General features: G+C 46.0%; 1 protein-coding gene across 1 annotated transcript; it reads left to right on the forward strand.

The window, feature by feature from the left end:
• Positions 1-1410: 1410 nt before the first annotated feature.
• On the forward strand, positions 1411-4663 carry LOC104067474 (interleukin-8). The gene is made up of 4 exons (XM_009570220.2): positions 1411-1607; positions 2365-2500; positions 3223-3306; positions 3892-4663. The coding sequence occupies exons 1-4, from the start codon at positions 1547-1549 to the stop codon at positions 3920-3922; spliced, it is 312 nt and encodes a 103-aa protein (XP_009568515.1). The 5' UTR covers positions 1411-1546; the 3' UTR covers positions 3923-4663.
• The last annotated feature ends 8011 nt before the right edge of the window (positions 4664-12674 follow it).

Here is a 12674-nt window from a genome sequence, read left to right on the forward strand (position 1 = left end):
TCTGCTATGAGGACAGGCTGGGAGAGTTGGGGTTGTTCAGCCTGGAGAAGAGAAGGCTGCTGGGAGACCTTAGAGCAGCTGCCAGTGCTGAAAGGAGCTCCAGGGAAGATGGGGAGGGACTATTTACAAGGGCCTGGAGTGACAGGATGAGGGTGAATGGCTTTGAATTGGAAGGGGGAAGATTTAGATTAGACATTAGGAAAAAAATCCTTCATGATGAGAGTGGGGGGACACTGGCCCAGGTTGCCCAGAGAAGCGGAACACATGATACATACGGCAGGCAGGGTAAACCACAACCTTCAGTACCTGCTAAAACCCCTCTTACTAAAGAGAACTGAGGTTTACGAACTCCTCAGAGCAGCAGAGAAACCCCTCTATAGATCCTCAGACCACAGAAACATGAAGCTTTGAAGCTGGAGATGACTAGCAACAAAGACATCATGGTTAAAAGGACAACATTTTTGCCACATCAGAATGGAATGGCTCATCCTGATCACTCATTGCAGATGGGTTAGAAACCCAAATCTTCACTTAAGCAATACATTAGCACTTGGGCCCAAGCCTTCCCTTGAAACTGGCCCCTTGCCGGGCAAGGTCTCTACCAGCCCCGGCAAATAAACCCTCAGAGTTCTGCAGCAGGTTCCGCAGCAGTGTCCGTGGTGCCAGGACACTGGGTATTCCTTCCCTGGGCTGAGACCCAGTGTTGCAGACAAAGCTTCCTCTGTTTATAATTCATTCATGTGTGACATGAAAAATGCAGACATTATTTTTTCCAAACCATTTGGAATTTGATATCTGCTTTCCGCAGGAAGCTTTGAATGCTGCAGCCTCGATTCCTTTATTAGAACGGTAAACAGTATCAGAGTTGAATCGATTTACAGCCAGTATTAGCCATGAATTTACATTGGAAGAGGCCACTTGAAGAGACAAAAAAAGAACAGTAAATTCAAGTCACTAACATCAAAATGATGCTGAGATAAAATCTTGACCCCAGTGAAAAAGCTTTGCAGTGATTTCAGCACTACCTGACTTCCACTCCAGTGGCTTAAAATCAGATAGGTAAAAGCTATGACTATAAACAGAGGTAAAAAATCTATTCTCTCAAGTCTAATCTGGCATCCCTACAAGTAACAGTTATTATCCTGAAGAAAGTAATGAAAAGCTACACCAAAAGGTAACTGAAACCATCAAAAGGGCCACCACTGACTGAGGGGTGCATTAAAAAAGCACAGCACGTAAAGAAGGCAACATTGCAATGCATATTTTAATTGACATATTTTAATAAATCAAAGCATCATTTCGTCCTGAGCAGAATAGTTCCTCGTCATCGAGGAAGGAGTTTCACAAGAGTCATGTGACTCATTTTTACAGCATGTGGGAAATTCCTCTAACGCAATCTCCAGGCTAGCAGAGTGCACGGCTCGGCACAAGCCCTATATAAGCAGGATGGGTCTCCCAGAGCAGGCACCAGCAACCCTCCAGGACAACAGAGCTCACCGCTCCTCAGAACCAGAGCTACACCTCCTCGCAAACCTCCTCTCTAACCATGAACAGCAAGCTCGTGGCTGTCCTCGCTCTCTTCCTGATCTGCGCCACTCTGTCCCAAGGTAGGTAAATCCCTCCCTGAATCCCAGGGCTGCAGCACTCTCCAGGCACCTACTGGGATGCTTGTCCTTGCAGAGAGGTGGATTTATGCTTTTTTCAGCAAATTACCTTCTTTTGAGAGGTTCTCAGCAACTCTTCAGTCAGAAATCTCCCATGTAGCCCTTGAACTGAAGAGTTACTGACATTTGGTGGGAAAAACTCTAAAGAGGCAACTTCCATATGCTCTGTTTCTGTGTTCCACCTGCGGTGCATGCAGCTAGAGATGGGATCTTCTTCCCAAGAGTCTGCATCTTTCTCTTTCTTCCCCCACACAGAACAGATTATGATCTCTTATTTCTTACCTAACGATCACACTGCCTTGAGCAATATATACAGCTGGGAGCAAAGAACAAGCAATATGAACATATAAGCAGGACCGAGCCTTGAATTAATGAAAAAGCTAAGGCTCTGCCTTCTGTAGAGCTGCCAGCTTTTCAATCCAGACATTAAAACAGTAAAATTAAATGTACACTGGGGTTGGTCCTAGTAACAACAGAACACGTGAGTTTGTTCAAAAGAGAGGGGTTAATTCAGTTTTAAGCGAACTTGCATCAGGAAAGAAATAAGCAACCGATGGTTACAGCGAGAGGATTTGTGCAGCTTGGGCAATTCATAGAATCGTAGTTGTGAATGTTGTTAGAACAAGGCCATCACGCTTTGTGCCTGACACAGGCATGGCAGGACTGCCCCTCAACCCCGATCTACCTCCTCTGTTCACAGGTATGACCCTGGCACGGATGGGGACCGAGCTCCGGTGCCAGTGCATCGCCACCCACTCCAGGTTCATCCCTCCTAAATCCATCCAGGATGTGAAGCTGACGCAGAGCGGCCCTCACTGCAAGAATGTTGAAGTCATGTAAGTAGCCCTGCAGGAGCCTCTCTCCTCTCCTCACCCACTTTCTGCCGCCACAGGGGCTTTTACACTGCACGGCTAGCACATCAGCCAGATCTGTTTTCTCTTGTGATAAAAATTGTTTTAAATAATACGCCATGTTTTCCATGGTCTCTATGACCCTGAATGGATCATTAATTATCCATAGGGCATATTGAATATTCCTGGTGGTAGAACATCAATTTCATTGACTGGTCAGTTCTTAAAACCTGAGGCTTTTAACAGCTTTAAACTGTAGTTTAAACCCTGCATTTCCTAGGCAGGCACAACTCCCTCTAAAACAGCCTCAGAGAGAAAATGAAGTTCCCACAGGCAGGTTTAGGGTGACAATGGAACTGATTTTGTCTTTAGTAGCACAGAGGAGGAACGAAGGTGCTGAAATCCTTATATTGCTGAAACACTTTTTTTTTTAGCAGCATTGTATAAGAAAGCTTTTCTGATGCAAACTAAATCAAACCAATTACCCTTAGATAGTTAGAAAGGGTTTTGGGGATGCATGACTGCTTTGAGAGCCCCAGCACATTATGGACGGCTTTAGTCTCCTCAGCAACAAAGTGGCCAATCAAACCTAGAGCAGAGATGGGATAAGTTTATACTGACTAATATAAAACTGCAATATTACACCCTATGACAAAAACAAATCCATGTAGGAGTTTCCTGACTTTTCTTCATTCCTCGTTTTGCAGAGCTACTCTGAAGGATGGCAAAGAGGTGTGCTTGGAGCCCACTGCTCCCTGGGTACAGCTGATAATCAAGGCAATCCTGGCCAAGTAAGTTCCATTCCCTCTTAGTTTGGGTAGCTGAGTGGTAAACCTCCCCCAAAAAACAATTTGTAGCATTTCTTACCAATATTTTCCATTTGCTTTCAATCAGAATTAAGGAACAAGGAAAAATGCTGCTTAATTACAGGATTAGTCTCTGTCTCTCTGGCAGCAGCAGGGCCCTTGCTCAAGCCAGTACGTCATTGCTAAAGCTCTGAGTATCGGCCTCCCCATCTGGAGGGAAAGACTCACCTGAGCGTTTGGCTTCCATTCAAAAGAAAGCTTTACAAGATTCATCTTCCCCTTCCCTACAGTAGCATACGTTAATAACTCATATTTCTGAGTTAATGAGTTTCTTGCCGTGAGCAAATGCAGAAACTCGATCTGCAGCCGTTTCCCAGCAGGGCCCCAGCCACACACACACTAGGACTTCAGGGGTTGCTTTCAAATCCTCCCCTTTACTCTCCTGATGCCTCAAGCCAGCACATGGAGCTGGCAACAGAGCCCTCGTCCTTACCTGTTCTGCAACGCTAAGCATTGAGAACCCCTCCTGAAACCCCTTTTAAACCATCCTCTTCCCTCACCTCCTCACAGGGCTCAGCTCAACTCTGACTCGCCGCTCTAAGGAACACCAGGACGGAGAAAAGCTGCGAACTGCTCCTCTGCTGAGAGAAGCCTTTGGGAACAGCACCCTTGAGGCAGCACAACGCCTTCCACCTCCCGCGCCAGTGTTACCATGTGAATTACGGACTGTTTGGTTTACATATTTATTTATTTAACTGTGTTTATTTAAGCCAGCCTGTCAGAAGGGTCAGTGCTGCCTGTGGGACAGGCTGCTCACTGGCATGGAGGATGCTGCACGGAAAAGTGGCTTAGCTAAAGGAAATGAAGAGCCCTTGGCAGCCACTTCAGCCGGATGCAAGCAGTTGAGTGCAGTGCACTTACCCTAAGCCTGACTATTTTGCTATTCTACCGGCAAACCGGCCGTTCCCCCCGCTCCCCTGGAGTGCCCTGGTATGTTGTGTCAACAGCCTTCTCCTGAACTGTGAGCTCTCCCTTTACGTACCCAGTCTACGGGATCTGTAAGAGAGTAGGTCTGGTATTTATTTATTGTGATATCTATGGTATTTATAGACATATTTATTGACTAGTTGCTATATGAGAGAGAGAGTGATGATAATTTATTTAATTTCTACTGGATTTTCCACTCCTGCTATTAATTTCTTAAGAAATAGTCACCATCACACTGCTCTGTACAAGGATTTGCTGTATGTCTAATTGGCTATTGAATCAGCATCGTAGATACACAGGATTTACTTGTGAGAGTGTAATTATTCCTAAGAACGCATTATTAAATATTTTCTATTAAAACCGTTTGTTATCTCCTTATTTCACATTTTCATTGGCTTTATTTGGAAACAGCCTGCTTCATTTTTGGACATTTTAGACACATATTTGAAAACAGCCTGCTTCAGGCTGAGAGAGTTGGGGTTGCTCAGCCTGGAGAAGAGAAGGCTCTGCGGAGACCTTAGAGCAGTTTCCAGTACCGAAAGGGGCTGCAGGAAAGCTGGGGAGGGACTCTCGATCAGAGAGTGCAGGGAGAGGATGAGGAGAATGGTTTTAAGCTGAGAGAGCGGAGATTGAGATGAGATCTTAGGAAGAAACATTTTTCTGTGAGGGTGGGGAGGCTCTGGCCCAGGTTATCCAGAGCAGCCGTGGCTGCCCCATCCCTGGAGGTGTTCCAGGCCAGGTTGGATGGGGCTTGGAGCCCCTGATCCAGTGGGAGGGGTCCCTGCCCATGGCAGGGGATGGGAGTGGATGGTCTTTGAGGTCCCTTCTGACCCAAAGCATTCCATGATTCTACGATTCACTTTTGCCACCTCAGCCTGATTTCTGGAGCTGAAATGAAAATGTTCGGTACCTGGTACCATCCTTCATGCTGTTACAGCAGCCTGGCAGAGCTGGATGCAACCACAGACTCCCAGGGCAGGGTAGAATGCTCACTCTGCTTCCTTCAGGCTGTTCCCAGCCCCTGGGGACGGGCCAGCTGTAGAGCAAGGCTCCATATTTAAGTGCCCTGCACATGAGAGACTACCACCACTCACAGATGCCTGAACACTGTCAGTGTCCAGCCCCAGACTGTAAATCTTTACTGTACCAAAAGGCTGCTATTTACTATCAGAATGGCAATTTGTGACTTTTACTTTGGGTACCAAATATCCATTGTTTGCCTTTGTGTAACAACTGCTTCCTCCTCTGACCCTGAAATGGAACGTGTGGAGAGCAGGTTGCCCGCATCTTTTAAACAGCCCAGCCGTACCTCCCCACCATGTGCAGGCACAGACGCTTGGTCCCTTTGGCAGAGAAACACTCACATTGCATACCAACACCGAAGAAGGATTCTGGGAGGTAAACCGGGATGCTTTGTGTTGTTCCCACTCCAACTCCTGTACCCCGGGGGCTGTTGGAGCACACAGGTCTCGTGGGTGCAATGCATCTCCCAGAGCAGTTCATACAACAGCAGTATAAAGCATGCACACCCAACAGCTCTCAAACCACCTCCTCCGAGTGCAACAGTGGCTAAATTAAAGCCAGCGATGTGTTGGGCACCTTCAGGAAGATGAGAATAAGAGAGAGATGGCACAGGTTTAAAGCCTGTTGCTTTACCCTAGCGTATCCCTGTCTGCTTGAGGCACACCTGCTTTCATCTCATTTTAACCTTTGATCTAGACAGCCTTAAAACAGCGGGAGGATTTTTGCCAGGTACCTTTGCAATGATGAAATAAGAGCTGACTTTGGCTTGCTTCTTCTAAAACCCCCTTTGCAGTAAGGCCGATGCCAGTCCTCTCCTTGACTTAAGTTGTTTTGGCGTCAGTTTGAGGCACTTGGCCACAGGAACTCTGGACACTGTGCCCTGAGGCCCTCCAGCCATCACGCCATGGAGAAGCCGTAGGAGAAATCCACAGCCCTTGAAAACATGAGAACTACTTGGTAAGCATCTTTAAGTGTGTGCGCATATGCATTTCTGTGTAAGGAAGGGTCAGGACGTTTGCATCACAAAGAGAGGAAGGACCTTGAGATTTCACTGCGCGTTCTTGACCATCTTCTCCTTTCCCCAGTCTCATGCAAGATTCTGCTCCCCTTGGCCACTTCATTCAGCATCTACATCATGTCTCTACGACGCTGTCAATCGGCCATACCATGTTCCAGCCACCACGAGTGTCCATCACCCTCATTCACTCTTGGCCTGCCCTCCACGCAATCAAACGCATCAGAAGTGTCTACCCGTCCCTTCTGTCCTCAGCTATTCGCTTCGTCCCACACTTCATCTCCCTTCCAAACCACTTCCACTTCTTTCAGTTTGGAGGCAAAAAGACAGTAGCAACAACCACCCAACTGAGCAACACTCTCATGTGTCTTCCCCATCCCCAAACTCCCTCCCGTGCCTGGGTGCTGCACTTCTGCTCTTGTATGCAGAGCCTTTTCCACCAGGAACGGGAATTGGTTCCCTCCACTTTCAGCGTTACCGTTCTGTAAGACCAAAAGCATATTTCTCTTTGATGTATGAACACTGCAAACCATAGAGGAAGTCATTCAAAGAAATACTGGAAAGTCCCTGAAAAACACTTTTCCCTCTTCCTTAGGAGAACAGGGAATACAAACATGGGTTTGCTGGCCTCTGCTTCCCCATCTGTGCTGAATATTGACTAATGCAAACATCCTGGTTGTGCATCAGATGACAGATGCATTATCCATGCTATACTTGCTTTTGTTTACTGATTCCTTCCCATTCTGGAAATGACTGTATTTCTTCTGCTGGAATCACACAAGATGGGAAAACCCCATAACAATTATACATGGCATTGGTTCGGTATTGCAGACGCATTCCAACTGTTGCATTTGTTCTTGTTTATAAGAGAATATGATCAGCAGCGCCATGGGAAATGGATCCTTTGGAAGTCAGACAGACAGCTATGGAAACCCCTGGGGTGGAAACTGGGCATTCAGTTTCTGCGTGCAGAAGTGATGCGAGAATTTTGCCACCCATAAACATAACCCCAAGATCTCTGCTGTCAAACCCAAAGTGAACATTTATTTTAATAAGTAATAATTACCTGCAGTTAATTATTTTTAATAATGGCTGTTAGTGCCAGGCGGGGCAGAGACAACTTCACAGTTCCTGTGGATTTCTAGAACAGGAGGTACTATGCATGAAGAACCTGGAAGGCAGGCTGAGACTCTAAAGAATAAAGGAATAAGCTGTTCTCCTTTGGTCAGAGCTAACACTTAGCTGCCCCTGCACTACGGCAGCTGCGCGTTTGCAACACATGCGATGCATTTTCCTCAAACCTACTGTATTTCTGACCTGCTCAGCACCTTGTGACAATGGCTTATGCTGTTCAGTCACACTATGGAGCACACAGCCAGTTGCCTTCAGCACAGCACACTGAAAGGAATGCAGTTTTCTCATATTTTCTCTCTTCCCCGCCCCCCCAATTCCTTTCTAAATGCTTCCTCAAATCTAGAAGCCTTTTTGACTGCTATGAGATGTTGTACATGGTTCTATAAACCCATTAAACCTGGGCTATGTCCCCGTGTTTCCAAAGGGAAATGACACCACTAACACAAAGTACATGGATTTTGCCTATAAGTTAGCATCAGCCTCATGTCTGGTTACATTTCGGCCCTCAGCAAGGTTTCTGTTGTGCACAGCCAGCTCCCTCCAGCCCAAGGTGACAGGCCACTTGCAGGAAAACTGTCTTTTTTGCAATGTTTAGGAAGTTTTTATGACATAACTAACAACTGAACATGAAACCCAAGCTCTGAGGGTGCTACAGAGGATGAATTACACTTCTCAGATGTCTGTGAAGCTCTGGAATGGGCCCCACCTGCATAGATTGACATCTCTTATCCAATCATGAACAGAATCGCTGCTGCCCTGGCTCCTCACAACAGCAGGAGCTGTGTCTGAAAGTGAGCACACTTTTCCAGTGCCTGTGACTGAAACCAGAGCAGCTTTCTCAAACCACCTGGTGACCTGCCTGCTAAATGCCAAGCGTGTGTTTGTACCCACAGGCAGTGACAAACACTTGACAACTTATTCTTAGTTCCAGCAGCCCAGGCTCACTAGGAAAGCTCCCTGTCCTGCTCAGACTCACTCCAAGCTCCTAGTGTAGAGTGAAACATTCAGCTCACATTCAAAAACTATTTGTGCCCTATTTTCTTCTCATCTAACGTCATTCAGGTTTAGGTAATACTTCCCTTTACGCGGTATTCATTTGTCCCAACTTTGTATGAAAGAGCCATGGAATTTGGTTTGTATTTGGTTTTCCATTGTAACAATCATTCTATATGAAAAATGATTACATACTTCAAAACAGTAAGAAATAAGTATTTGGAAAGGCATTAATGCCTATTTAATATTCTGAATTCTGTGCATTTCAGAAGTGTACAGAGACTGGAGACGTGAGTCAACCAGAACATAGAGGAAAATCCACTGGGGCAACAAGAAGCACAGGAATGGCATCTGGCTCTAAAATTGCCTAGAGTGTGAGGATATTCTAGACAAACAGCCTCAAACACTCGTCCTCTTCTTTTCCTCTTTTCCAAGGCATTCCCAGACCAAGAATAAAATACCGGCTTCAATGGATCTTTACTCTGATCCTCAATGGCCACCCCTACATCTTCTGTTGTACACAGAATCCAAGGGGATTTATGAAGGAAACTTTAAAACTCTGAAAAACTTTATGGAGATGCAGGAACTCTTGTGGGTGACATGCCTGAATTGGATTTGGGTGGGATTACTTCTAGTGCCAGTGTCTAAGAGTACAGGCTTACATGCTTTCTCAGATAACAACATATTTAAAGGTTTCTGTCCAGTCAAACAGAACTATTATTAAGACAAAAACTCATTTAAAGTAATAGCATTTAGTCAAAATTCCTGAAGACACTCCAAAAGGAGCCATATTAATTCCTTTGCTATTAATCCAATCTCACCACAAGCACAATGGACAGGACATGAGTGCCACCACCACCAGCACTGACCTCAACTCAGGCTTTTCCAGACTGGTCCTTTCTTTGCATGGACACAGACACCAACCAGCACCTTCTCACACCACTCGCATCTCCTTCTGCCAGAAAATTGCTATTCTCCCTCTTAAGACCCATAAATTCTGTCTGTTGTGGCAAACAACTGCTTCCATCTATGTAGAGATCCAGGAAGTAATTTCAGATCAACATTTCAGCCTCGCTGATGGGAATTTCAAGCCCAGTAATGTTCTTCCGTGGAAACAGTTATTATTTTTAAGCAGAAGAGGCTTAGTCTCTAAAACAATGTGATTCACTGACTCTGATCCAGCTGCTTCGTTTTGACTCCCTGCCCAAATTCTGCCAAGACACCCAACCCCCTTGTGCAGACAGGAAGCAGACAGCCAAGTGCCCTGCGTGATCTGTCTCTCCGAAATACTTACTTTCAAACAATGAAACTTACCTTATGAGGAAGACTCGCTTGATTTATTTAACCCACAGACACCTTGCTTCCATGCAGAACAAGCCTCCAAGTATGCACTTGCCTACCTGAAACAGTGCCTTCTGGGACGTTTCCATCCTCAACACTTAATGCCGGGACTGAATTCCTCCTCACACCTGTAGCACTGGTAGCTCTCATCATTGCTGTGGTTGGCCCTGCAAAGAGCATAGAAGCGACACGTGAGGACTGACCCCTGAGAGTTCACATCACCTGCAAAGAGCTCTAGGTGAGCCGGAGGCTTTCTCCATCTCACGTGGCTTTATATCCTGCCTGCCTCACGCTGTACAGGCCTGGGATACCAACATTAAACCGGGTGTGAATAGAGAACGGAGGGGAATATCCAGGTGTGGATGAACCAGGAACGGCAGAAGGACCATAAGAATATCATGTGGGGGTGGCAGCAAGATCCCAGCACACCTCCGGGGGGCTTTGGGACACTGATGCTGAAGTAAATACGGTGTATACAGAGTCATAGGTTAAGGTCATAAGTCATAGTGAAAGTGACAGCCACTGTCCCTTGTTAATAATAATTTTTATGAACAAGTAATATCTCCTTCAGATGCAAAAATCGGCAGCAAAACAGAAGCCCATTTCACCACATAAAGCAGACCTGGGAAAAGCACATGCAAGAGAAGAGATAGAACTGACCGAGGCAAGCGAGATACACAATAATATCACTTCACAGCAGCTCCATCAAAAACAATAGTTTTGAGAGCACTCCTCAACTCTTGGAGATGCACAAATGATCCAGCTGCATCTCAACCCCCTGTCAGGACAGCATCTGTATTTTCATCATCCCCTGCCACACTCTTGACTCCAGGGTGAAGAAAACTGGACACACGGGGAACATGATCAGGCACCAGACCGGAAACTGCCCTTTTCCAGTACAGTAGGGAGACAAGGAGATGGGAATGGAGCAGGATAATATAAAGAAACGTGTGTTCAGCCAAGAAAAGCCCTAGGAACGCGTTCCTCAGAAAACGCTGGGGACGCTTGGGGCTAATCGTTGTCTGGAAAGAACAGTGTAAACAGATTTTTGGCTGCTACCATCCAGGTGAAAATAACTTAGTGCTTTCTTTTATTTTTGTAAGGAAAATCAATTCCATCAAAGTAATATCTGGCTTCATTGCAACCTTCTCCTGTTTCCCAAATTCATGTCTCTGATCCCTGAATTCAGGTCTTGTCACAGGAACTGGGGATGCTATTTTCAGGTCTTTGTTGGCTGATGCAGGTTCTGCAATGAGCATGAAGGGAAGTTGGTCTTTTGGTGGGATATACAAACCCTAACTTGTTCACCTGTCCCTGGAAACCAGATGTCTGAGCATGTGGACTCTGTCTGTGAAAGGGGACAGCCGGGCACCTCAAAATAAGGCTTGAAATTTGGGACACTGTGAAAACCCTACATTTAGATCCAGCCTTTAGAAACCCCTCCGATCTGGCACAGCTACTTGACAAAACTCCCAAACACTGAAGTGGTTTTGTAAGTAACCACATAAGTGTAGAACTCTAGAAGAATGGCATTTGGAAATCAGAAAACAGAAAGAAATTGGACCTTTTGTTTTTTCTGTGGTCCTACGGGGTGAAAGGATTATAACTTAACCATAGCTGGCAGCACCGCTAGAGAGCAAATGTGATACAAGGAGATACAGATGCTGTGAACTTACTTAAAAGTGGGTTATTTGAGATCTCCTGAGTGCATTCAGTTACGTTTTGCATCCGGAAGAGAGGAAATAAGCTGATTTTTTTAGTGTTCTGCAACAAAGCAGAGAGTTTTCAGACCACGTCCAACATCACCTGCATCTAATTTTTATCTCTCGTTACAGGAACATCTAAAACGTGTCCATCGAGTGAATAGGAAATGCCAGTAGCTGCAGTTGTCCCTGTCCTCCTGCAATACCGGGAGTTGTGAATGATTTATGGGAACCTGTCTTCAGGATGCTGCTTCTGATGCCTCGCTGCTGCCTGGGGCTGTGTGCATCCACTGTTTGTTTAAGCAGCACAGGGCTCCAGCTATGAGCTCGGCTGCTCACAAACAAGGGCACAGCTAAGCTCCTCTCAGTAAGCCGGAGCTCCCTGCAAGCTGACAGAGCCATCGATGTGGGGGAAAGCATCCATTTGCCTCAGGCTTCACAGGTGCCTCAGCATCCACCCAGTACACAGAAAGAAAACCTGGGAGGATTCTGAGGTTAAGAAATCACAGGTTTGGGGCTATTCCTGCCACTGAAATCAGGCAAAAGGAATGAAAATCAAAAGGAAGGGAGGCTGTGAAATCCAAGAGATGGAGAGGGTTCAAAATAAGCTGTGATGTTCTAAAAGAGGGGCTGGCAGCCTTCCAAAGACAACTGGAAACTGTGTGCGGTTAGAGGTGAAAGCACTTCTTTTGGAACAGCAAACATGAAACTGCTGCTGTGAGGGGAAGGCGAACTGGAGCGCTGCCAGTTCAGAATGGAGTAGGAATTCTGGAGGAAATGGGTAAATTGACCTTCCCCTCAAAACCGGATGGGTAGGAAATTTCCACTTAGCCTAGAAATCACTGCTCAGAGACACCACAATTTAACAAAACTGCAGTAATTTGCCCCTGAAGCACAGTCCATGAGAAAGGGATTTCCACGGCAAGAGAAATCTGAGGCTGCCAGCAGCTGGCCCGTCTCCACTGAAGTCCAGAGGTGCCGGCTCACAGATTTCCCATCCTGTTAGGCAAGACATTTTGGCATTGCTTTTATTGCACGACGATGACGCTGGCCAAGTGAGAAAGCAAAGCAGTCAGCAGAATATTATTCAGCAGTTCTACTGACAAACAGAGCCCTCAACTCGAATTGCCCACGTTCCCAAATGTCTATCACATCCA

Source organism: Cuculus canorus, chromosome 4 (genome assembly GCF_017976375.1).
Source record: "Cuculus canorus isolate bCucCan1 chromosome 4, bCucCan1.pri, whole genome shotgun sequence".
In the NCBI taxonomy this organism is placed as follows: domain Eukaryota; kingdom Metazoa; phylum Chordata; class Aves; order Cuculiformes; family Cuculidae; genus Cuculus; species Cuculus canorus.